We start from the raw sequence: 26,549 nt of genomic DNA on the forward strand, positions 1-26,549 counted from the left end.
CGAAATCGGTTTCAGTGCTGTATCTCAATTGCTGACAAAACAAAGAAATTTTCTGGATGTTATTAAACGTGGCGATTTACGATTTCTACTTACAGATATTAAACCTAATATTGATAAGCTAATGAATCTCCACCAAGCTCATCCATCGCATTAAATATTAAAATATAATTAACTATTTCCATTAATATCGTGACTTATTTATGTAATTAACTTTAATTTTTATGACTTAATTTAAGTGACTAACTGACTTTATATATGTAGTTGTAATTTTTTACGAAGAAGGAATAAAGTGCGGTAAATAGTTTTCTTTATAATTCACACACATATATGTAGGGCTGCATTTACGTTTTTGGAGGCAAACAGACAAATATTCATTTCAGTTATTTAGCTTCACTTTATATTGGTGGGCTAAAAAAAGCCCTGGCGAGGGCTTTTTTTTAGGGGAGCGGTGATCCAAATAAGTTTGGGAAGCACTGCTATAAAGGGACAAGCCTTTGGAAATATAATAATAATTTAAATAATAACAATACAATTTCATTTATCAAGAGAATTCGTTTACAATAAATGAACTTGTTAAGAAAAGTAAATTTCTTGACAAGTTATAATTCTTCCTTTACAACAGTTTTGTACAAATTTGTTATCTTACAGAAAAGACTATGAAGTCACTACACATAGTATATTCCACACTGTAAATAGAGGTAATAGTTTATCTGCATATCAATTCTAATCTACTGTGTCATTGAGTATCAAGAATTTTCTTATTAGGAATTTTAATTTGGAGATGGGGTAACTTCTCCTGAGCCTGAAATCAATGCTAGCCAACAAGTTGTTTATTATATTCACTGTGTGCCAAACTCCAAATCTATTTAGTATCCTAGGGTGAGGCAAAGTAATTGCTTTTGGGTTCCTTAAATTTTGTGAGACATTTCTTTGCAGATTCGACTCTTCAGAAATAGTGTTAAGATTTTTTAAGAATAGATTTAACTTCAGTTTTTGAATTGGATAAAGTATTTTATGTTTCAATAAAAATTGCCTTCTCTTAGTCAGATCATTCCGAGAGTTTGTCCCCATTAAAAGTTTCAGAATCCTGTTAAGTAAGTTGTTTATTACCCTTATTTCAATTATATTTGCTCGTGCCCATACATTTATTAAATAATTAAGTTGGGAGTCCACTAATGCATAATATAAGGTAACTTTTGTTCTAAGATTTAACTTATTCTTAATGTAGTAGAAAAAGTACGCATAAAATCTCATTTTTTTGTACAAGTTTGTTATATGCACTACCCAACTTAGACTGTAGTCAATCCATAACCAGAAGCGGATTAAGGTCGGCTGAGGCCCCGGGCGCAGAAGAAAATATTGGGCCCCTTAAAAAAAAAAGAGAGAGAGACAGGGAAAATAAAAATACATGTTAACCATTTTTTTAAATAAATAAAAAATATTATGTACTATTAATGTTTTATTTCCAATAAAATTTAATATAATATGTATTATATTATATTCGCGTCTTTTTTTAATTTGTCTTTTTTCAGCCCCTCATAGATGTTTCATTTTTCTAGCTACCATTGGTAGCCTATCAATGAAAAGAAAAATATAAAATTTAATAGTCTGATGATTGTCTGTTACTTGATATGTGTATTTTCGTTATAGTGCAATAAATTAATGATTAATTAAAATTCAAAGATTATTCATAAACTACGAAAATCCAGGCGCTGATGTAACAACAGGAATTAATTTTATCTTAATATAATTTCAACAATATACGATATACGCGTATTTGCGTATATCGTAAGTCTGCACTGCAGGAGAAAGAACCTTTGCAAGTACAAAGGAGCAAATACGATTCTATTCCTCTGATGAGCGGTAGCGCAGCCGCGCGTGGCCTATGCAGCGTAGTAATGAAATAATGAAAATAAGCGAATATAAACATACTATCAGGTTTTACCGCCGATTGTAAACTTGTACGTAATTAAAATTGCACATATGAAACCAAACTTTGTGTTATTAGAAAAAAGTGTAAAGTTGGGGTTTTGAGGGGCCCTTCAGAAGTCGGGGCCCAGGGCGCGCGCCCGGTGCGCCTGCCGTTAAATCCGCCTCTGTCCATAACCCAAGGTAACAGTGATTTGAAACTTCTTCCACTGTTAGACATTTGCAATTCTGGAAATCCTGAACATGTAGGCAATCATGTTTGTGCAATTTGATAGAGGGTTGAATGTCCAAGGTCTGATGAGGAGGTCTTATTACCAAAAGTTTTGTTTTTTCAAAGCTGAGTGCTAATTTATTATCGTGCAACCAATTTTGTAAATGTATTGCATCCTGCTGTAAATCTTTTGCCATTTTTGTCAGATTCTTTCCAATTGTATATAAGATTATATCATCTGCATAAATTTTTATAAAGGAGTTCTTAATTACTTCGAATATGTCATTTGTATAGATGTTGAACATGATTGGCCCAGTATGTGTGCCCTGAGGTCTCCTCTCTTTACATTATAAGATTTTCCCTTTGTATTTTCTACTTCTACTGTTATTTTTCTCTTGGTTAAATAATTTTCTAGGAGTTGATTGATTCTTCCCTTATACCATATTTCAGTAATTTCTGTTGCAATATTGGGATATCAATTAGGTCATATGCTTTGGTCAAATCTATAAATAAAATCAATATGAAGTTATTGTTGTTTAAATGTAAGTTTAAAGAGTCTACTAAACTTTCTAATAATGTCTGTGTGCTCTTGCCCTTCTGATATGAGAACAGAGAGTTGTTTAACAGTCCATACTGATGTAAATATTTGCTTATATGAGAAAATATATAATTTTCTATTATTTTATTTACAACCGACTGAATTGTAATTGGTCTATAATTACAAAAGTCATCATGTCCCTTTTTATATATAGGGAGTATTTTAAAGGAAAGTAGATTTGTAGGATAATTTCCCGATTCTAACATTCGTGCTATAAGCTCCACCAAGAGAACAGTGAACTATTCTTTATCTCTCTTTACTTCGGTTATGTAATACAGTCCAGCCCATAAGTTTTCTTGTTCTTTAATTTTTCTATGATCTTAAGAATTTCCGTGTACTGTGGCGCTAAGACTACACAAGAGTTCACTATCTGAGAAGGACTATGTTTTTGAGCAAAATAATAATAATAATAATAAATATTTTCGAAGATGATATATGCGTAAAAAAATTGGCATATTTAACTAATATTTCCGGCATTCTTAACGAATTTAATTTGAAAATACAGGGGAAAAACAACGATATATTTCAACATGTCTAACATATCCAGGATTCCATAAAGACATCACTGCAAGCAAGACTTTTTATTATTATTATTATTATTATTATTATTAGCCATATGGTGCAAGAAATGCCTGAGGCTTATGCTGCACTAGCCAAAAAAAATTTCTGAATTACCCTGAGAGAGAGAAGTAGAAGGGAATCACAAAGAAGAGAAGACTGATGATATCCAGCTCAGGACCCTGGGTGTGCCAAGAACATACTCACCAGTTGTGAGCCCCTGGGGTAAATGATGTGTAAGAACGTAGTAATCATAGAACTTGGTATATGAATTTAATTTGCATGATCAGTTATATCGATCAAGTCCACTGGCCAGTGCCAGATTTAAGGCAAATACTCCATTGTTTGGGGTGGGGGGGGGTCCGAGCGGGAACCTTGTCTTTTCCTTTTGCAAGGATCAAATATCTATAATTACATATTTTGGGGCCTTTTCACATGCTTTGACTTGATTCCATCATGCCTAATTCTGTCCCCACTACTTACAGTATGAAAATTAGGTAAAATTCCAGAACAAGGCGCCCCTTTGAAAATCACATTGAGAGTTAAAAGTAATCGTCTTAGCTGTTCCCAACATTACACATCACTTCTCCTTCTTAAATTTTTAATCATTACTTTCCAGAAGAGAAATTTGAAACATAAGAAAAACTTTGGATAAAAGATCCATTTGCTTTTCAAAACTCTAAATCAATAATTGAGTTAAACTTGGTGTCCGATGAAGAGAATGAATTAATGCAGCTAAGTTCTTCATTTTTAGACTGAAGAATGATTACAAGACATTAATTTTATTATCATTTTGGATTAGGATTATAGGCATTAGATAGTTCGATAACCATCGGCAAATGGTGATGGTTTTTAAAACTGAAATTCCGTTGCACAGATGAAAATTGCTTTTATATTTTGAAGCATGTTATTGTTACACGCATCAGATTTTAAAATTTATTACGACCCTTGATTTAAAGGGTCTTTGATATTTTATTTATTTTATTTGATATTTATATTTTTTATATTTTTAAAGACTATACCAAGGGTGGCCCAGCCTTTTTTTTTTTTTTTTTTTGAAGGAGGAAGCATAAGAAAACAAGGGATATCCAAGCTTAAGGGATTGGAAAATAATTGGTTGGAAAACTGTTCTGTTTACAGGTAATACAGAATGATAACGTGCAAGAACATGAGGTAATTACCCGAAGTCCTTGCGATTGCGCTGTAATTTAAAGATGTAGTCGCAAAGTGAGTCGCAAATCTATGTTAGAACCAGAGTGAGTCGCAAAGCTAGGTTAGAGAGGGATAATTGCTTTTTAAAGGTCACCATGCCTCTTCTAGACTCTTACTTCTAAAAAAATATTAAGAAACGAATATACAGTACCATTGTATCCAACAGCGCCATCTTGGGACGCAATCACAGACTAAATCCAAAACTATCTGCTTTTCTGGCATGAAAATTGTTATTCAGTGGAGAAACTGCTGTGTTGTTGAAATCTGCCTAGGTGATCGTGGGGTGGGGGGTTTCAGGGAATCAGAGAGCCCGACGATTGGAGGTAATAAGCTTGTTAAAGAGTGGAGTGAGTTTTGGAAAATTTGTCTGGAGCCTATATGTAATCTTGGTTTGGAAAATATCACCGATAGATATAGTATGATTTTACAAAATCATCCATGCAATGGTGGTCCAAACTGTTTATTTTTGGTAGTTATCTCAACAGAGTAAATCGTACAATGCCTACAAATTGTATATTTTTCTATTAAATATAAATAGATTTGAAAAATAAAAATTTATAATTTTCTGTAAGTTAATACAAATTATGTTAACTTTTCGTTATTCAAACTATAATTTGAATAACAAAATAATTATTTTATATTCACTTGTAGGCGCAAAGCCTGTACATCATTATTTATAACGTTGTTCAGGTCTGCCGCAATATATAGATAATAAATGGTACGTACGGCCCTGAAAAGCCGTGTATGCTGTTTATTATCTACGTATGGGTTGTCTTCATTATACTGCAGTTCTACGTACTGAAACAGGAAAAAAAAAAAAACCGGTTATCGAGTTTTCACTGGTGAAAAATAATACAATACTGTATAAGTACAAACAGACATGCGCCTAATGAGAATAAACATTTTACTACGTGTGCATGCGTCTTGAAATTTATTTTTTTATTATTTTAACCATTCATAATTCCATGGCTATTTTTTTTATTTTTTTTATTCAAACAGCTCTTCAGAATTGCACACGTGCTTTCATGAAAATTTTTACTTCTTTCGGTACTTAGAACTGCTCCTATAATTTTATTGTCGTAGTATACAAGCACCCTGCATAATGCTAAGAAACATAATTCGCCAAAATAAATTCCGAATATAATTTTCCATTGCAATGCATTCATGCCGAAATGTCATCGTTACTTTCAAATTTTACAGGTCGAGCATGAAAGCTATTCATTTAAAACGAAACGGAACATATCAACAAAAACAAAGTACTGTACAGTAAAATCCCAGTTATTCAAAATGGTTGGGATTGAGGGTATTTTGATAGTCCATTTTAAATGATCTCTCTATATATAAAAGGAAAATAGGGAAAATTTAATGAGAAAACTACAATAATTTGTATTTATTATTTACACTTGGTCTTTATACCACCCACGTCATTACCGGACACGGATCAATAAACCATAAACTAACATCCATGGGAATCATTGACAACCCCTACTGTGCATGTGGTGAAATAGAAGACTGGAACCATCTAGTATATACCTGTCAACACTATGAGGACCTCAGCAGCATCCTGTTTACTCGTATGCAAGATAATCCTCAAGGAAATGAACACTTATTCATCACAGAAGAAAACTACTACTATGAGTTTACCAAGTTTGCACAAGCCCTCTTCACAAGACGGAGCACCCTATTGCCAACACAAAATAGGAACAACCCAAACATCTGATCCTTACCTAACTGGCCAACCGATCTTAACCTGGATAGGATCAACTGGCGTATGGGCCACCTGATTCCTCAGTGGCAACTTACACGCAGCTCTCTTGCTGTGTCTTATTTATCGTCCTTCCCGGGTTCCCCTTTCACCTGATGGCGCTTATTGCTCCATTGATAACCTGGAGGATGCCTTCGCCTACATCCTCCATATTTCTAGCTATACCTTCCTTTCTTGCGTACACTCTGTACTTCCCCGACTCTACCTTTTTTTTTTCTTTTTTTTTTTTTTTTGTCTCCGTCCAAGAAGCTCTGGCGACCCTGGCGGAGACAAGCCAGAGAATAATGGGTAGCCTGGCTACCTCCTAGTGGTGTGTGTGCGGGCAACGTGGACTCTCACCATGGGCCCTGTGGCCAAATGCCAGGACACACAACAGAACCTAACGCAATAACGCAATATGTCATATAAAACACACACAACACTTTTCTGGCATTTACAGTAGAACTGTATTCCTTCACAGAGAACATATGGCGCAGATGTGGGGAACTACAGGTGGCGCCTGACCCTAATACTATGCACACTATGTCAGTGTAGTACCACACAGTTGATACTTTACTCTGAGGTTACTGCTTCCCATATGCAGTACTTTACATTTGTCAATGTTAAACTTCAGTTGCCATCTCTCAGCTCAACTTTTCTAGATCCTGTTGTAGCAGTGTACTGTCATTAACAGCCCTGCTGACCTTCGTATCGTCTGCAAAGTTGGTCATTAAGCTTGATATGCCGTCATCAATATCATTAATAAATACAGAAAACGATGGACCGAACGCTGAACCTTTGGAGACTCTACTAATAACATTAGTCCACTAAGAGCAATTACCACTCTGTCTTCTCCCACTCAACCATCTCTTTATCCATAGTAGCAATTTGCCTCCAATGCCACACTGCTCCAATTTATGCAGCAGTCTTCCATATGCAACAGTATCAAAATCCTTTCTACGATCCAAATATATGATCTCAAAATTATTCTTTGCATCCAGTTCCTTTGTGACCACATTATAGTATCCAATCAAATTCTTCAGACAAGACTTTCCCTTAACAAAGCCATACTGTGTCCGAGCTATAAATCAAATCTTGGCTAGGTGATGCTGCAGTGCTTCTTTAACCAGTGCCTCCATTAATTTGCCTGGAACAGAAGTTAAACTAACAGGTCTGTAATGATCATAGGGCAATGTGTCGCCCTTTGATCCTCCTTTGTGACTTGGCGTCACATTTGCACATCTCCAGTCAACGTAGCCGAGTGGTCAGGAGCGAGAGTGCATAGCACGCGTTCCTTGAGTGGACCGGGGTTCAAGCCCGTGACTACTAAATACGATAAATATTTGTATTGACGATTTATTGTAAACTCTACTGACTTGGTTGTCGTGCCGGAGTATAAACAGAAATTTTATGAATACTTCCCCTGAGTCCAAGGAAGCTCTCATAATTATGGCTAAGGGTGTTCTTGCTGCCTCCTTTAATATACCTGGATAGATCCCATCCACCCTAGGTGCCTTTCTTATGTTTATCTTCAACGATTTCTTCTCCACTTTGCTCTCAGTTATTACAAAATCATCTAGCTCACTTTCAGAATTTAATTCACCTCTGGCATTCCCCTCCCTGAATAACTCCTCATGTGTGAATGTAGATGCAAAATACCCATTTTGCATCTACATTCACACTTTGTTAGCTACCTGAGCAGGATCATCAACAGTTGAATCAAGTGTACCAATCTGATTCATCCCCTTCTCCTAGAGTTTACATAAGTATAGAATCCTTTGCGTCCTTTGCCAAAGATTTCTCGTAAACTGCTTAATCTCCTTTGTGACTTGGTTACAGACCAACTTATAGGCCTCCGTGTCACCTATAATGTTAATTTCTATGTATCCCTTGCATGTTTCTTCTCTGCTACGTGTCTGATTAGTTCATCTGACATCCATATAGGCCCAAAACTTGAACAATATTTCTTAGTTGGTATGATAAACCAAAGCTTCCAAGATTAATTCTTTGAATGCTTCCATTTTGAATTTGCTGTTAGTAACATCATCAGTTGGTCCCACCGTATAGAATTTGAATACTGTCTCAGACCACCGTAGTCGCCTTTAAGAAAGCAAAAACCCTTCCTTCCCTTTACCCTTGATGGTATTTACCTCTTTGAGTAAATCCCACTTCAGCACACTGTGATCACTGCCATTTAGTGGTTCATTTATCTGCAGATTCTGCAGTTTTAAAATAATTGCCAGTGTTTCTCTTCTTGAAATATGCCGGTCTCTAATTGCTATTGCAAGATTCTGTATTTTGTCAATCATGCTAATTGGCTCTTATTCAATTCTTGTGATTCGGCCCGTCTAACGGCTATTTGAACACTTCATTAGCTGTTAGTTTCCTGGTATGTATCCATTGTGACGCTATCCCCTCATCATAATAAATTTCTGGCTGGTTCGGATTAGCATTTATTGGTGAAACTATTTCGTCATCTATCAAAGAAGTGTTAACCTCAATCGATTTGAAAATAATCTAGTGCTAAAGTGAAGTTAATCTGTTGCTCTTAGTTTTCTGCATTGCGGTTAGAAATTTCCAAATAATTGATTAGCTAGTTCATTGATCTGTACAAAGAAAACCATTGTTTATAGAAATTTAATATAAGTTTGAGTCTTAAAAAAGAAAGCCAGCAGCTGGGTAGGTTGTTCATGCCGCCCCCATATAATTGCATCAGTAAGACTGATGTGATGCACAAAAATTCTACCGAAAAAAAAAAAATTAATAATTATAAATAAAATGTGTGCAAATAAATTTTTATTTCCACTAATTTATGAAATGGTGAAGTTGTGGCTTTTTTTTTTTAATGAAGTTTTTATGCATCATATCAATGTGGTTGGTATTATCCAAAATAATTGGATTGAATCATTTTGAATCAATCATAACATTGAATCGATCATAACACCTTATATAAATGGAATCATGATTTTATTATTTTCATTTTTTTTTTACAATTAAATACAAAATGTGTCATTTTTATTCAAACGGAAGTGCTGAAAAATATTTCGGTTAACTGGATTTCTACAGTATTCAGGTTGGTGTGCGCCTAATTTTTCACTTTCAATTTTTATTTAAAAGGCAAGTCACTGTAACGAACTTACTTTTCATTACAATAATCTACTTCGTTCATCTTTAAAAGGTTAATCGAAGAGTCACAGTTAGCATAAAATTTTAGATTTTTAATAAAATATAAAATATATAAAAATGAACTTAAAAATCAGTCATGAAACTGAGTGCACTCTGTTTAAGCTGCCAGCATTTCACTCAACTTGTTTTCTGCAAGTGCACAGTCTCGTTTCTGTGATGTAGGTGCTCCCTCATTGCCTAGCACTTTCGACAATAATTTCAGCATCCTGTTTGTGCTAGGAAAAAGATAGTGCAATCACGCAATTTCATTTCTGAACGGACATTATCAGTACAACTCCACGTTAAAATAGTTGAATCATTAAGTCCGGCAAGTCTTGATTGTAGGACGAGGTGCTTGGAATTAATAAACTTTCAAAATATCTGCAATGAAAAGTAAAATTAATAATAAATAATAATAATAAATAAACACATTGATTTTGTTGAAATATTAGAGAATACAGTTAATGGTGAATTCATTCACCTTTAGCGGGAATGACAACGGTTCTCTTTTGAGGTTGACTCAAAAAGGTATGCGCAGGAAACCACAGCGATATCAACCAGTTCTTGTGTATTATGTTCTTCAGATTTTCTGTGCTCTTCGGCAGAAAAGGATGTTCAGGAATGCGTCACACCACATAGTGCTCTTCAAGGTTCTTGTTCTGTTATTGTCATCCCGGAATATTTCATTATCTTCTGGGTACAATCAACAATTCAAGCCGAACCTCGTCTTCAACAGTACTCGTTCCAGCAGCTCTACATCCTTAAAACGAGGCCTTCAACCCGTATACAGTACTCAAGGTGTGTCCCTGACCATTGCCTTATACAAGGGGATAATCACCTCGTTATACCTGATAGAAAAATCTATATCATTGACAAGATACCATGAGCTACTCTTGCAGACCGTCTGCACTGCTCAGAAAACTTCATATCTGCCTGCACAATTACCCCCAAGTCATTTTCATTTTCTACTATTGTCAGTGTAGGCGTACATTAGACTTGAAAGAGCCCTCTATGATAAAAAGGCCAGTACTGCACGACAACGTTTTTCAGACCAGAACACAGGCGGATTTAACGGCGGGCGCACCGGGCGCGCCCTGGGCCCCGACTTCTGAAGGGCCCACGCAAAACTCCAACTTTATACGCAAACCCCCAACAAATTAGCTGAACTAATATGTTCAACTATTAGTTCAAAACTTTGTGATTATTATTATGCTATTATTAATTATATTATACATATATTATAATCAAATTTTATTGAAAATAAAACATTAATAGTACATAATATTTATTTATTTATTTAAAAAAATGGTTAACATGTATTTTTATTTTCCCTGTCTCTCTCTTTTTTTAAGGGGCCCAATATTTTCTTCTGCGCCCGGGGGCCTCAACCGATCTTAATCCGCTACTGGACCAGAACGCTTTCAGTAGAAAACTGGCCAGAGGACGTGATACAATGTGGATCCATTGTTTCTTATTCCTTGTTCTACATTAGTATGCGCCTTTTGGCAGCTGAACTAAGAAGCAAAATTTGTCGCATGAGATTACACTTTTCTCGCTGTTCAAACGTAACTGTCACCATTCACTGCCAACGCATACAGTATGTCTGTTCCGTCCAGCCGCAAAAGCCATACGTGATGCAGGATAGCTGCATAGATGTTGCCCATATCTTGAGGCAGTTCTGAAATTGGTTTTTGTTTACTTCTGGAAAGAAATATTCAAACACAGTTGTACAGTTATCATTTTCCCGGGGTTTTGTAGGCGATAGCCGCTGGTTATAGATCCTTGACAGCCTAAACCAGCGCACATCATCTGTTCTGCTGCGTTACCTTTAGGGATACTTCCGCTGCAGTGGAGGAATCCCTAAAGAAGTGTCTCTATTACATGCATTAATAGGGTTCCACGGTCCCATTGCCCTCACATCAGAGACCATTGATTCAGCAATAATCGATTACACAGCCCGCAATCGGGCCTTTCCTTAACTCATTGATATCTTTGCTTTTCCCATGCTGCCGAATTTGATGACCAGCACTGAAGCTGTTCTGTTCTACTTACAGATAACTGAATAATATATTTCGGTTTGACAGAAAGAGCGCGAATATCGATTCTATAATAATAATAATAATAAATAGATTTTCTGTTTATACTCCGGGTCGACCACACGGTCAGAGGAGTTCACAAGGTAGAGAGAATACAAGAAACAGCAGTTACGGGCTTGAACCCGGGTCACTCAAGGCACGTGCATGACCACTCGGCTACGGCGGCCTAATATTTGGATAAAGTCACGTATATTTTATTTCATGAAATCTAATCATTTTTTATTTATTGCTTACATGAAGTAATCTGTTGAAAAAAAGCCTATAATCAGCAACTCTAAAGAGCAAAAATGACTTTTAGCAACCAAGGAGTCACTGTAATTACACTGGTAATTAAAAACCCACTGGATAACGCAAAACATCCCACAATCCATCTATAACTCTTCCACTTAGTTCGAAATTACGCTCCCTGGTTTACGGTATAACAGGCTTTACATTAACAGGCTTTGTGACCTACGTATTCGAGGTCTGTTCTCCTACGGGCTCCATTTTTGCTAGTCTCACCGGACACATTGCTCGTGCTTGGACTTTTACAGCAGCTGGATGAACTTTATTTTATTTGAGAAAAGTATGCGCAACAAGGAATCCATTTATTGTGTACGGAGCAAAGAAAATAACATCATTCGATTAATAGTGATGCAAGGATGTACTGAAAAAAATTGTTGACAGTAGGATTGTAAACAGGAATCTTTACGCTGTCGGCTGCAGTTACTTACGGTGGCAACTTATTCTGATTATTCCGAAAGGAAAAGAAAACTTCAAGCATAATTTAATGTCGTAAAAATTTATTTTTTTAAAATAAAATTTCTGTTTATACTCCGGGATGACCACACAGGTCAGTGGAGTTCACAAGATCGAAAGAATACAAGAAACAGCACCGTATTTACTTTTATACTTTGATATCTGCTTTCTTGCTTTTGTTTTTTATTATTATTATTTTTTTGTATACCTATAAAAATGGCTTTCATTCGATAATACATAATGTTACAATTAAAATGGCTATAAATGACGCAGGAAAGGGCAGTTTTCTGGATCCTCTGTGCCCATTCCCCAACACCCCCAAAAGTGGCTATCCATATCTGCTTTGTATTTTATAAAACTTCTCGCCTCAGTCACTTTAATTTATTCCATTGATCCATTACATGCCGCTCGAAGGTAAACTTCATGAGAGAGCCTTCTGTTATTTCATAAGATTTTATATTTCCGCACCTTGATTCTGTGTTTCTTACCATTGAGAATATACACTGTAATATTGTTAAATACAGTATACACTGCAATGTTTATACTGTAAAAAAAAAATATATATATATATATACATATATATATTTATAAACTACCGTTTTCTCCTTTACCAATTTCTGCTACAAACCAGTTCTCTCATATGGTATATGTTGTTAACTTCATATCGATTTTGAAGAAAAAGTAATATTTAAGTTGAAATATTGTGATAAAAAATGGCATACCAGATACTTACTTTAGTATTTATATGCCTGACACCTTCTTATACCTAAGCAGGTTATTCATCAGGCTGGTAAACCTCAATGCGATAAGCGACTTTAGCTGTTCTAATCAGACTGTAGGAATTATCAAACTTTATGATATCTGCAATGGATAAGAAAACAAAATGAAGGGTAATAATTTTTCACCGCCTTCGTTTTTCGAATAGAAAGGTGGAGGCGGTGTAAAAGCATCTCTTCTTGCATAGATCTCAACTAATATTACGTTTATACACACATATAAAAGTATATTACTCAATTCAACTATAGTAATGTACGATATAACTGTTCCGATAGCGAAATAGTTATATCATTAGATGAATAGTCAAACGTAAAAAAATTTCAAATGGATGGCAGAAAGCATGGTTTGGTTTGGTTTGTTTTGGTTTTATTGGCGCATTAGCTACTAAGGCTATAATGCGCCAGGCAGAAAGCAATCAACTAATATTATATGTGACTGCAAGATGCACCCGCTGGCATTAATACATCCAGGATGATCATTAATTTAAACTTAGAGAGCTACTACTATACTGTGCAATGAGATTTTGTTTCATGAAGAGCCTCTTAGAAACAATATCCTCACGAGTGTGGTGGTTGGTGGTCATAAGTTTGTCTTATGACCACCACCACCAGCCAATCCTGTTGGAAAATTCAACACGATGCTATATTACGAGATTGCGATGCTATATTCTCGTATATCGCGATCCCTCCACGAGATTGCGACAGAGCATAATAAATTAAAAACACAAAAGAAACCAAAACAAAGAAGAGAAACTTGTTGTGACCAATAAGGAAGCCGTAAAGCGTTTTCGAATTTTTGTGTGCAGAAATAATGGTAGCCAGAAGATTTGAAAACAGCGGTTTAAATAAGTAAACGACGACAGTGCCGGATTTAGGAGTAAGGCTAATGAGTCATGCCTTGGGGCTCGTCACGTGATTTGGCACAGGACTTCGTCGTGTTTAAATCCTGCCCTCACTCAGAGCCACCTAAATTGCATGTATTCTATACAGGTACGCAAAATTCCTGTATTTTCTTTTGAGATTGGTTAACTCAAGAGACGTTATAAATATTTTAGTGGCCCGCAACGAGAACCGAGCACTAACTTTTTCTAAACGGTTGGAAAAGCGACATGTGGCCTTTTCCACCCGGTGTGGGGAGGACGGTGACGATACCACTGTGCTACCTGCGCAGACACTCCTAAACCTCTATAATCTATGCTTCACGACTGGAACTTTCCCCAAAGAGGGAAGAGGGCCAACGTTCAACTAATTATCAAAAATCCTAACAATCCGCCGGAACAACCAAACTCCTACAGACCAATAGCCCTGCTCTCTGTTTGTAAACTCCTCGAAAGACTCCTCCTGACAAGGATCCAAAATTACTACCTGCAAGCAAACCTGGCATCGCCAAAACAGTATGGCTTTCGATAGGGGCTGTCAACGGTGGACGATCCGAGAAATCTCTTGGCGCAAGCAGCAGCCACCGATCAAAAGTACTTCCTAGCTATTTCATATAGAACGCTTACGAGACGAATTCACAGAGGCTGCCCACAGGGCTCTGTACTGGGACCAATACTGTGGAATATTATAATGGACGAATTCCTAAACACCGACATCGGCGAAGCATCCTCGCAAGCCTTCGCAGATGACCTCATTCTTATGGTCGCCGGAAACAGCAGACTACAACATGAAACAAACCATGGCCTACAAATTCTTCTAAAATGGACCAAAAAGCACAATCTCAGGATCTCTAAAGAAAAAAAACTGTTTCTATCCCCCCAAGGATCTCCCTAGACCCCTGAGATCAAGATTGGTACCACCACACTGAGACTATCAAAAGAGCTCAAGTACCTGGGTGTAATACTTGACACCATGCTCTCCTTTAAAGCACATCTCAACTGCACCGGGAAGAAAATCAGGGGGCTACACGGCCCTCGTCACCAGGGTCGCAAAAAAGGACTGGGGGCTAAGCAGCAACACCCTCAAGCTCATATACAAAGCAGCCTTTATACCGATAGCAACCTACGCATCGGGAGCATGGTACTCTAAAGTCACCATGGCTATACCACAGGTTACTCGACTCCATCGACAGAGCCATGCTATTAGCCATTACGGGCTTCTTGATTAGACCGGGTTACGGGCTCGAACCCCGGTCTAATCAAGAAGCGTGTGCTACGCACTGCTGCTCCTGCCCACCTGGCTACGGAGGCGCCTCAATGGGTCCATGGATTCATGCTGTTTTCGCCAAATTCTGAACCTTTCATCAACATGATGCACAAGGAACTTCGACTCGTCAGACCAAGCAACTGTTTTCCAATCCTCGATAGTTCAGTGCTGGTGTTGCTGTGCCCACAGGAGGCGTGCTCTCTTGTTCTTCATTGATAACAAAGGCACGCGATGTGGCCGTCGGCTGTTGTAGCCCATTCGCGACAAAGTTCGACTAGTGGTCCGTTGCGATATTTTGTTCTGCGCACCAGGTTATACTCTGACGTGATGTGCGACATTGTGGCCCATCTGTTTGCTTGCATAATTCTAGCCATCCTCCTCTGACTTCTCTCATCAACAAGCGACTTTCTTCCACAGGAGTGCCGTTGAGAGGATGTTTTCTATTCGTTGCACCATTCTCGATACACCCTTAAAACTGTGGTGCGTGAAAAGTTCAGGAGAACTGCTGTTTCAGAGATGCTTTGTCCAGCACGTCTTGCACCTACTACCATGCCACGTTCGAAGTCCGTTAGATCACTCCTTTTCCCCATTCTGGCTGCGGTTTGTACGCTTAACTGATATTAGAAAGGCTGTCCTGCTGCGTTTATATTCACAACTGTGGTCACATGACCAGAGTTGTGGATATCATATGACTTGCAACGTTGTTGGGACAAACCACTTGTGTGCACAGCAAGGGTGTACCTAATAAAGTGGCAGAACAGTGTATATGCACACGTATATATGTATATCTTCAACTTTTTTTGTTTTTTTTTTTTTGGTCCTAGCTGCCGAAATCTCAGGAAATTAAGCGGAGGATCTGTCTGAGTAACTTAATTCTACTGGGTTCCTGGTCTGCCTCCATGGGGTGAAAGTGGGGCAACGTTGGGCCTCAGCAGGGGGCCAGCGGCTAAATGACTAGATGAACAACGTACACGACACCACACAAATACAATTCCCACACTCTTAAATCTCTGGCATTTCCAGTCAACTGGTATACCCACAATGAACGCAACGCGAAGATGGGGGAACCCCTGGTGCTGCTTTATGCCAACATACTTTACTTTAATGACTCTCCCTCGTGCTTTATTTACACCCATGAATAATTTGAGATATAAAAAAAAAAAAAAATCAACAAACATGGTGTTCTGTTGGTTCGATTTTTAATTAAAATTGGAATGGCTCGTCAAATCAGAAAAAAATGTAGAATTTCATAAAATTCAGTGAATGGGAATCTGACTTTTACATGCGGAGCGATGGATGCGGTGAAAAAATAGGCTTTTAAGCATTTGCGAATCCTAAACACACATAGTAAATGATAGGTTACAAACCAACAGAATTCCAGGTGGATTTATATGAATAAAAAAATATATATATACGAAAGTGAAACGTTTCATCTTTTTGCCTGATCTCTCGCTCTTTTACTTTTCATGAGCTTGTTTTTTGATGTATTGTAAAAGTGTAATTTAGGAAACAGTAGAAGTTGCTTACATGTTCCGGGCATCTCACATAAATGTTGTCCACGTTCTGGACCATAGCTGCAGTCATATTTCTTTATCTTTAAAATCTCGGTCGTATCGCTATTTTTCTTATCATCCGAGAAGAAGATGCCAAAGCCAATATCTTTGTCGAGTGTTTGGAATTCCCAACTTAAGAGTGCCCCTGCTTTTTCAACTTGGATCTCAACAGGAAGGACAAACCTGTTTGCCACTACGATCTGCTTCATGTCTGGTTTATTGAAGTATCCTTGCCTTACATTTTCCATATAATGGCATTCTGGGATTCTACCTCCTTCACCTACCTGCAAATACAGAAAACCTTTTCATTTATATAATTAAATTATATATTTTCGTCGATGACGCTGCAAAACTTCAATATTCTATACGGTCGCCCTATCCGAATGGCCAAACGCGAGGGTACAACAGTGCGTACATTTCAGTTCAACGTGGTTCTAGCCCGCGCGCAAATACGGTGGCGTTCTTGTATTCTCTTTATTTTGTTAACTCCTGTGGCCATGTCGGAGTATAAACAGAAAAATAATAATTAAAATAATAAATGCCCCAAGAAAAAAATAATGATAATAAAAGCATTTAAACACGTGATAGCGTATATCATGTGTTTTGATTGAGTGAACAACCTTCTAAATAAATTTTCTGTTCACACTCCAGGAATAACATATAGGATCAGAGGAGTTCGCAAGATAAATAGAGAGAATACAAGACCATCACCATATTTAGAAGTCATGCGGATTTGAATCACAATCAATACAAATGCGTGTACTATTGTACTTTGATCACTCTTCTACTGCTATTGATTTTGTTTAAAGCTAAAAGACAAAGGAATTTCGAAAGTAACATACATTAAATATAAATAAACTTTTGTTTATTCTCCGTTACGAAAAATAAACAGGGATATGGAATAAGGGACAACCAATATTTTCTGCCTCAGTGGACTATGCAGCTTCCTTGGCAGCGAATAAGCTCGAACTGCTACCTCCTTACTTGTGGCTAAGCATGAGGGATACTGCCGCTGTTGGCCTCACATGCCTTGTTGTTCACACTCGTACCATACGTACAGACAACTTCGCCGCTATAAATATTCGTTTATACTCCGGGACGACAACACGATCAGAGGAGTTCATAAGAAACAGTATTATTTAGTAGCCATGAGCTTAAACCCCGGTCACTCAAAGCATGTGTACTTACTACTCTTTCATTTAACGACTCGGCTACCGCGGTAAATATTCTGTGAAGAATTAATAGGCATATTAAACAATTTAATCCCTCCGAAACCATAAATTCCTTTTTCCAAAAAATCAAACCTGGAGCTACCAAATTGGCGAAGTTCCTCTCTCCCCATCTTCGGTAGCAATTTCTCCATCTCTTGCCGATTGGGGGTGGGAGAAACAGCAACAAATAATAACAATAACAACAAGAAATCAAACAAGAAAATGCTGTAATCGAACCTTATAAAGAAAATGTGAAAGACAGTATCCTGAATGACAAGGGAAGGAAATGTGATTAATACCTCCTTCTCCAACAGAGAAGGAAAACAAAGTCAGTAATGGAAATTAACATTAATTTATAATTGACGTTATTAAAATTCAGTGTCAAGACTGGAAAGAAAAACTACTCGGAACAGCTTTGACAAACTTCTTGTCTTGTTTGCTTTAGTGGTGAAGTTGCAATTCCTTTCGTGGTTTACAAAGTGTAAGTGCACATCGACCAGATAAGGTAGCAAAAATAATCACCGAATGTTAAAGCACAGAGAACAATCTTTAAAAGAGTAATTTTTAGATCTAACTTGTTTGAATACAATACTCTTTTTAACCAGGATCCAAAGAGTGTCTGAGATGCGTAAAGTTTAGTGCTAATTAGTTGCGTTACTGGACAAATTTTGCTAGCCTGAATACTTTCCATTTATCTTGATATTAGAGCGCACTACCTTGATAAAATTTAAGCGACCATATTCATGCTAACGGTGTGTTTGCGTATATACAGCCACTCCCCGGCTTACGTAATACTCGACTTATAGAAATTCGACTTTACGTAAGTTTTTGCAGACCGGTGCAAATTTTAAAAAAATCGTGGACACGTATTTTGCATCACTTAGGAATAAATGGAGGTATCGTGAACATATCGTAATGTGAACCCAATAACACTTTTTTTTTTTTTTTGGTAATTCGTTCCAAGATCTCGGAAGTTGAAAATTTCGCTATATAACTAAGCTATTTATATCTCTAAAAGGTCATTATAATAGAAATTACACTACACTTTCATCATTATCATATAATCCGTTATAAGAATCAATTTTGACCGCCTTTGTGATTTCTAAAGCATATTTCTGGAGGTCACTACCACGAAACAATATGCACTTTCCGGTTTATTTGGGCACAATCTATTGCAAACGGGTAGTAAAATCGATCTTATTGCATTTGCGATAATACCGATAACTGGAATTCTGGGGGTTTTTACGTTAGGGCCTCCGTAGTCGAGTGGTCAGGGGAGGGAGTGCAGTAGACTGGGGTTCAAGCCCCTAACTGATAAATACGATCGATCTGCCGACCAGCGTGGCAGATTATCGTCCATTTCCCTCAGCATGAATTGTTGATGAGGCTTCCATCCTTCAGTGGGTTGATATGGCTGCAGTTTTACCTTTATTATTATTTTTTATTATGGTGAAATGAGTTCCCCTTCACTGAAACCTTCAATAATATAAAAAACAAATGAAATTTCAGAATCTTCTCTTCATTCCTATTTACTTATTACAATGGTGAAGGGAAAGGGACCAACGGAAAGTGCAAGAGCTAGGAAACGAAGCAAAATTGATTTAGAAATGAAGATGATTAATTAAGAAGTACGAAGCAGGACAAAGTTTGTCATCTATTGCACTGAATTAGGTCTCGCTGCTTCAACAGTGAATACTATTTTAAGGGACAGTGCGCGTATAAAAGACATGTCAAAGGATCAACGCACTTAAGATCACAAAGTGATCACGAGACAGTGTTCAGGTGCTATATATTGAAGATGGAACAGATGTTAATAATATGGATGGAAAATCAGATTCAGAAGCGAGTGCCCCTGAGTCTAATGATCATTCAAGCAAAAGCAACAAGTACAGTATTTATAAAGATATTAATGATAAGTATGGCGAACCCCAAGCCAGGTTCGTGGCAAGCAACGGGTGGTTTAATAGGTTGAAGCATCGCGCTGGTTTCCAAAACATTAAAGTATGCGGTGAAGTCACCAATGCCGATTCTGCAGCTGCAGAGAAATTTTGTGATGTGTTGGAAAAAAACCCCTTCCATCTCCACAGCCCTCAACCTCCGCAGCGGCGTGCTTAGCAGCTGGAGAGTTAATTCTGGCAACAATTCTCGAAAGGTAAAACTTGCTGACGTTTTCTTTCTTCCTTTTCTTTCTCTTTCTGTAATTTTATAATTTTTGTACACTTTTGTAATTTTTCCTGCGCATGAGATAAAAAAAATTCTATTTACATGTTCGTTGAATATTTATTTTTTGCTTCAATCAAATTTGCGAGTGCTGCATAAGCATTTAGGGAAATTCCTACCTACGTAGAGTTCGCGGAACGCAACGCTTACGTAAGTCGGGGAGTGGCTGTATTATTCTTTCCAGTCAAAATATTAGAAATCCCCAAACGTCAGTATTTGGAGAAACGCCACGTGCTTTTATTACTGAAGCACAAAAGCGTGATTTTAAATAATCTGTATAGCAATGATCTCTCTAGTCTAGCGAACGCTCTAGTCCATGAACCCTCTTAAAATTTTTCATAAATTTCATAGGCGCATATTAGCCAAAGTAGCTTATGCGTCATGAAACCCCTACAACAACAACAATAAATTTCACGTTCCCGCCAAATTCCAGAACAAGTGCAAATAAACAGATTTAACATAATTTACTATGAATATAGATACATTTATTAATTAATACATACTTCAAACCCGAATATAATATAGACCCACTCTGGGGTCTAGAATGCTGGGTCCTTAAGGCTCATAATTCTACCCAAAGATAACAGAAGAGCAACTAATCATCAAACATCTGGGATCCGACCTGCACTCAACCAAATCAGCTCGCTCAGTTATATGTTTCCAGCAAACACGATTGGTCTCCTGAACGACCTAAATATTAACCCTGAGGTGATTTGCGTCGACAAGACATACAGAGCAAAAGTCTTTACGGATACCTCCGCTCTCCATATGGTTCTGTGGCTGTGGACAAACTGCACTCCTCTCCTGTTCCGAACAGCCGTCTACAACTTGCCTACTCTCCCACACTGTGCTTCGAGGGATGCTGAATTTATTTAGAAAATCTCGAATATTGTGTTAGCCTGCTGTAATAAATGTGAGCTGTTTCCTTTATATTAATGTATATATTGTTAATTTGTTATTGTTTTGTTTATCCTCCTAGCAAATGTTTGCTGTGTAGAGGTAGATGTAACTTCTCCTTTTCCTTTACTTGAATAAATAATAATAAAGTGGGCCAACAATTGGGCTCACCTACCCTATACAACATCAAATTCACAACTCTGCATAAATCTCAGATACACCTCAGCCCAGTACTTGGCATATGCGAGGAAGCTCACAATGGCGCTTAATCTGTGCTCCGCTCTTCTCGACTTTATCAACAACATCTGGGAAATCGTAGGCTGGAAAAGGGTAGAGTCCTCAGAAACCTTCCAGGGCTCTGTTCTAAGGTGCAGAAGCCAATGAGAGCTGGGAGAGTTGACTTAATTCATTATCACGTTCCTAAAACTAATTACAAATGAATCAAGTGCAATTCACTGCCGCATTACCAGTGGGAAAGTGGCTGTTTTCATCAGTGGGAAAATGAAACGTTGTAAGATATACGTGATCATTATTTTTTAAATTAACTTCTGGCAACTTGTGTCCACACTGTAGCCGTGACGTCTGTTCAAAATATTTCCGACCGTACTTACTTATTTTAGGCTGAAATCAACGGATTAAAGATAGTCACACGAATTGTCAAACCGAATTGAATACAATTCCTTTTCACCGTGTGAATGCAAATGAGCTAGGAGTTTCTAATATTTTGGCTGGTAAGTGCGCGCGCACGTGTGTTTAAAAATCCATACCAAAGCTGAACACCTGGGGTTTCCATCTGAGTCCACTCTACTGCCTCCCAGATAAGCTGGTACGATATCGGCATCCATGGCTTCTAATAAGACATTCTTAGTGTCATCTGAAAGAAAGCAATGATAAAGTAAGAAGACGAAACAGATATGAACCTATTTTTATACTTATAGTAAATTGCATTATTATGATCGCTATCCTTTCACATCGTCTGGTACCAAGGTATGGAAAAGGTACGAGTTCAAAACGGGAGGAATTTTTATGAGTTTTTTTTTTATATATTTTTTCACACTCTAGCCGAGTTGGTCGATCTTGAACAACGTTTGAATATCCCACCCCCTCCTCCTCGACTGCGAAAACTTCGGGTTTTCGTCCAGAAAAACAAGCAGATCGATTTTTTGAATTTATTTTGAATTTTAAGAGCTAATTTGAACTCGTGCTCATTTTGAATTTAAATTGAAAAAGCAACTAGTTCAATAGAGTAATTCATTGCCTCTTCAATTTCATTTCTGAGACAAATTTCTGAATGTTTTTGTTTTCCTGGAGTATTTTTTACGTCCACTGGTGGACACAGCCCAAGTGATTTTTTTTCCTACTTCTGGCAATTATTCCGACTATTATTGTAAAAGGCAGCAATTCATAATAATGAAAACTTTTCACCTAACGAGTTAAGAAACAAATATAGATATCAAATATTACCTAGTTAATTAAACATCTGTTGGTAGTTGAACTGGACAAAGTTGGATAAATATCTTTGTTCAGTTCGTATTAAACGCGAGTAGTTGGAGATCACGACTAAAATCAGTATAATTCAGAATACTTTTAATAAGCGGCTTCACGGTTGCAACAGAACTGCTCCAACAGAGAGGTACATTATTTATTTAAAATTGTTTCCCTTCCCCAATTTAAATAAATTATTTACTATGTACAGTTATGATCTGTAGTTCTTGTAGCATGAGGGTTTTGTTGCACTAAATTACTGGGCGAGGTAAGATTAAAAGAGAAAAACAAGCAACTTGAAAGTACCCTAGTCACTTTACATATAATAAATCAGTAAATTACTATTTTCTCAAAGCAACTTTTTAATTAAACTTAATTAGTTTTATCGACTAAATAATTTAACTTAATTTAATGAGTTTTAAATAGTAACTTATCCATCTGCCTTTTTTAGAATGAAAACTGTTTTGTTACTGCTTCTCATACTGGGCGCCTCCGTAGCCAGGTGGGAAGGAGCAGCAGTGCGTAGCACACGCTTCTTGATTAGACCGGGGTTCGAGCCCGTCACCACCAAATACGGAGGATGCGGAAAGGTCAGGGAATGACTACCGCATATTCCCGGAGCAATATGGCCTTAGTTGCTAATGCTCCTAAAAAAAAACCAAATAACAATAACAAGCTTCTCATACTGGGCGTTCAGTTAGTTACATTGGATTTTTTGGCACCACACATTGGGGATTATGCAGTTTATTATGAGGCAGTTAAATTTTTCATACTTTTATTTCTGTGATGTCATAAATTCAAAAGAAAGACATTGAATTTCACTTACCGACTGAGCATACAACCAATTTTGAAAATATTTGTTCCGGTAAAAGTGTCTTCAGCACTCTGTACAGTATCATGTGGGCCGGTATCACTGAAAAACAAATAAGTGGTAATAAACGAAATTAACAACACACACACACAAAGAAACAAAGTAATTCATGAGGTGAAGGTGATGCACCTCAATACACTATTCCTTATTTGGAATAGTATATTCAGGTCTGGAGACTGCACCTAAAAAAGACATACCGGTAACTTCTGCAGAGGGTTAAAGGGCAGTCCGATTTGTGATGAGTGCAATGAATGGACGTATAAAGAACGACCTAGAATGTGTGGACTGCAAAGTTTGACTAGACATCTACAAAGGTCTGATTCAGATATTTAAGGAGCTGAAAGGGTGGAATAAAATTAGAGGATGGTCTGTTTTCCTTCGTAGGTGAGGCGAGGAACAGGGAGTACAAATATAAAATATCACTGAATAACAGAAGGTTGAATTTCATGAAGGTCACCTATGGGCAGAGGGTTACCGAGCACTGGAATAAGTTGCTTCCTGATGTGGCAGGGGAACTGATTAAATTCAAAGCGGAATTAAGATGGTTATCTTACGGTACCTGGAATAGCATGATATCTCTTTCGATTTATTTATTTATAATAATAATAATTATTATTATTTTTTGGCTCATGCGGGAGAAGTCCTCTTCCTTGCAACAAAGTCCTTACTAATAAATTAACTTTTATGACTATGTCACAAATTCAACACTATGCATCAGAATTGTTGACACGGGGGAAATGTGCTTAATATGCTATTCTGTTCCTCTTACATTACTTTAAAAATCAATTGGTGTCAAATATTGCTCTAAATTAGATTCCGATTTGATAATAAACATTAATAAAATCTTACAGTGATCTACATCTTCGTTCTGGTGTTCATAAAAATGAAAAACATCCAGCAGTAGCTAGCTTGAAGGTAGTATTATTTCAAGCGTCTACATAAATCAAATTTCCTGGCTTAGCCAGTTAATATACCTGTTATTTATTCGTGTGTATGTATGCATTTTGAATGTACACTGCCCTGCCAAATACGGACACCATTACTTTTATCAAAGCACGAATTTTAATGAAAAGCCTCTTTGAAGCGACATAAATACCTTGGCTCCACGAATTTTTCTATTTCCTGCATGCTTTTAAAACTGTTTTTGAAAACTTTCAAGTAGTTCTTTGTGTCCGTTTCTTCTTCACTGCAAGCGCCAATTCACAAGTAGAAGAAAGGAGTATTAGTTGTGACCTAATCCGATGTGCCATTTCATCCTAAATTAGAATGAAATGACTATGGCTTGATGAACTGGAATTGATCGGATTCAGGTCTGATCCTTGAGTCGGCCAGGCGACTTGGACTTCCTTTTCCTCAAAACAGGTTTTTATACTGTTTGCTGTATGAGGTGGAGCATTGTCGTGCTGGAATACGGAGGGGACCATTTCCTTATAATTGCTACAGAATTATCCAAGATGTTAGTGTATGATGTTTTTTGGCACCACGACCAACAGCCAAAGCCCGAATCAGGAGAATCAGTCCCATACCGTGATTTTGCCTCTTTCAAGCTTTGCTGTGGGCACAGTATACTGCGGTTGATTAGGTTCTCCAGGCATTCTCGACGTCAGCTGGACCGTCTGATCTGAATTCGTTTCACAGACCTGTTTCCTCATATAATTAGGAAATGATTACGTGGTGATTTTCCATGGAAATTTTCTTTCTAAATAACACTCTTACATCACATTTAGTCAATGGGCCAAAATGAACTAACATTTTATAAAAACCCACGCGGTATAAGATGAAACGATGAACCAGCCACCCCTGCAAACGACGCCTGGCATTCGGCAGGTGTGATGTGAGAGCGCAATTCTGCCATGAAAATTCATGCCGTGCTGCTCCTTACGGATAGTGGATGCACTTTTGGACACCGGACACTCCTCTTGATGCCTTGAGCTCGAACGTAGCATTTCCCAAGGACTTTTCTAGGTGTTCTTTCACCGCTTTCTTCTAGAATCCGCAATTCGTGTCTGTAAGATTTCTAACCCTGCCTCACCGTTTGTACACAGCTATTTGTACATTGCCTTCGTTCTTCCACTTTTTTATTACATTGCCTTCGTTCTTCCATCTTTTTATTACATTGGTTACATTAACTTTCGAGAGGTGCATATGTTGCTGGCGCACGCAGTGATAAATTGATAATATGGCATTCGACGATGAAACCGCTTTGAAGCAAATATCTTGCGGGCACTCATTCTGCTATCTCCTGCACACTTTTCAAACTGTTCTTGTTTTGCATAAATGTGATTAGCACTGTTCAGTACCTCAGGGGAGTTACTGAATACTTTTGGTAGGGTGTTTCTGTGCGAAAAAAATCCTGCCTTTAATTTTAGGAAATTTTCTTGATATTCTATTTATTGACGTCACTAGATGAAAGGTGTGCAAATGTGGTTAAATTTAGAACAAGACTCTTACCCATAGATCTTTGCGACACGGAGTAATTGGACGATTTTTGGGAAACGAGTTCTCCCTCTCTCTTTGGCGCTGGTTTTAATTCATGAAACAAAATTACGTGAAGGAATAGATCGTTCAATCAATGTGAAGCAGGGGATAGAGCTAGACGCGCTCATAATTTGCTGTCGCAAAGATTCATACGTAAGAGTCTTGTTCTGAATTTTAACCGAAAATATTAGAAATGTTAATGTGTACATTCATGCATGCACACTACCATACTTACTATTGACACAATATATTTTCTTAAGCCTTTCTGGATAGTTACTTTCATAGATGACTGACACTTTGTAGCCATAGTCGATCACTGTTTGTAGAAAGAAAGAAGAATAATCTTTAGATGTTTGGGCGATGCTGTTTTAAAATGTATGAATAAATTTTTCATAGCTATAATAATTACAAAAGAAAATTCATGTCATGGATTTCTGTGTTAATTTCATTTTTGTCAGTTAATATGAAGCTTACTATCCAGTGACGTATCATCTAATGGTGCAGTTGCTCTAGATTCTGAGGAGGGCCGAAAACAGAAAGTTACATAGATATACGTTGTACCAGGACAAACTCTGAATGATACGTCACTATTAGTAACCGGTTGTGTTTATAAAAAGCACATTATCACCACTTACACGACTCAACTTAAGATCAGATTTTCA

General features: G+C 37.3%; 1 protein-coding gene across 1 annotated transcript in view; it reads right to left on the reverse strand.

The window, feature by feature from the left end:
* Nucleotides 1-9,266: 9,266 nt before the first annotated feature.
* LOC150081801 (SEC14-like protein 2) overlaps nt 9,267-26,549 on the reverse strand; it is an 80,948-nt gene continuing 63,665 nt past the window's right edge. The window contains exons 9-14 of the mRNA XM_090379680.1: nt 26,123-26,203; nt 23,365-23,451; nt 21,821-21,927; nt 16,700-17,009; nt 12,985-13,112; nt 9,267-9,798 (exon numbers count right to left, since the gene is read on the reverse strand). Of these exons, the coding sequence (XP_090235806.1) occupies nt 13,027-13,112; nt 16,700-17,009; nt 21,821-21,927; nt 23,365-23,451; nt 26,123-26,203 (671 nt within the window). The 3' untranslated portion in view covers nt 9,267-9,798; nt 12,985-13,026. The remainder of the gene's footprint in view (nt 9,799-12,984; nt 13,113-16,699; nt 17,010-21,820; nt 21,928-23,364; nt 23,452-26,122; nt 26,204-26,549) is intronic.

This window comes from Mastigoproctus giganteus, chromosome 8, assembly GCF_048544385.1.
Source record: "Mastigoproctus giganteus isolate SK-2022 chromosome 8, ASM4854438v1, whole genome shotgun sequence".
In the NCBI taxonomy this organism is placed as follows: Eukaryota; Metazoa; Arthropoda; class Arachnida; order Uropygi; family Thelyphonidae; genus Mastigoproctus; species Mastigoproctus giganteus.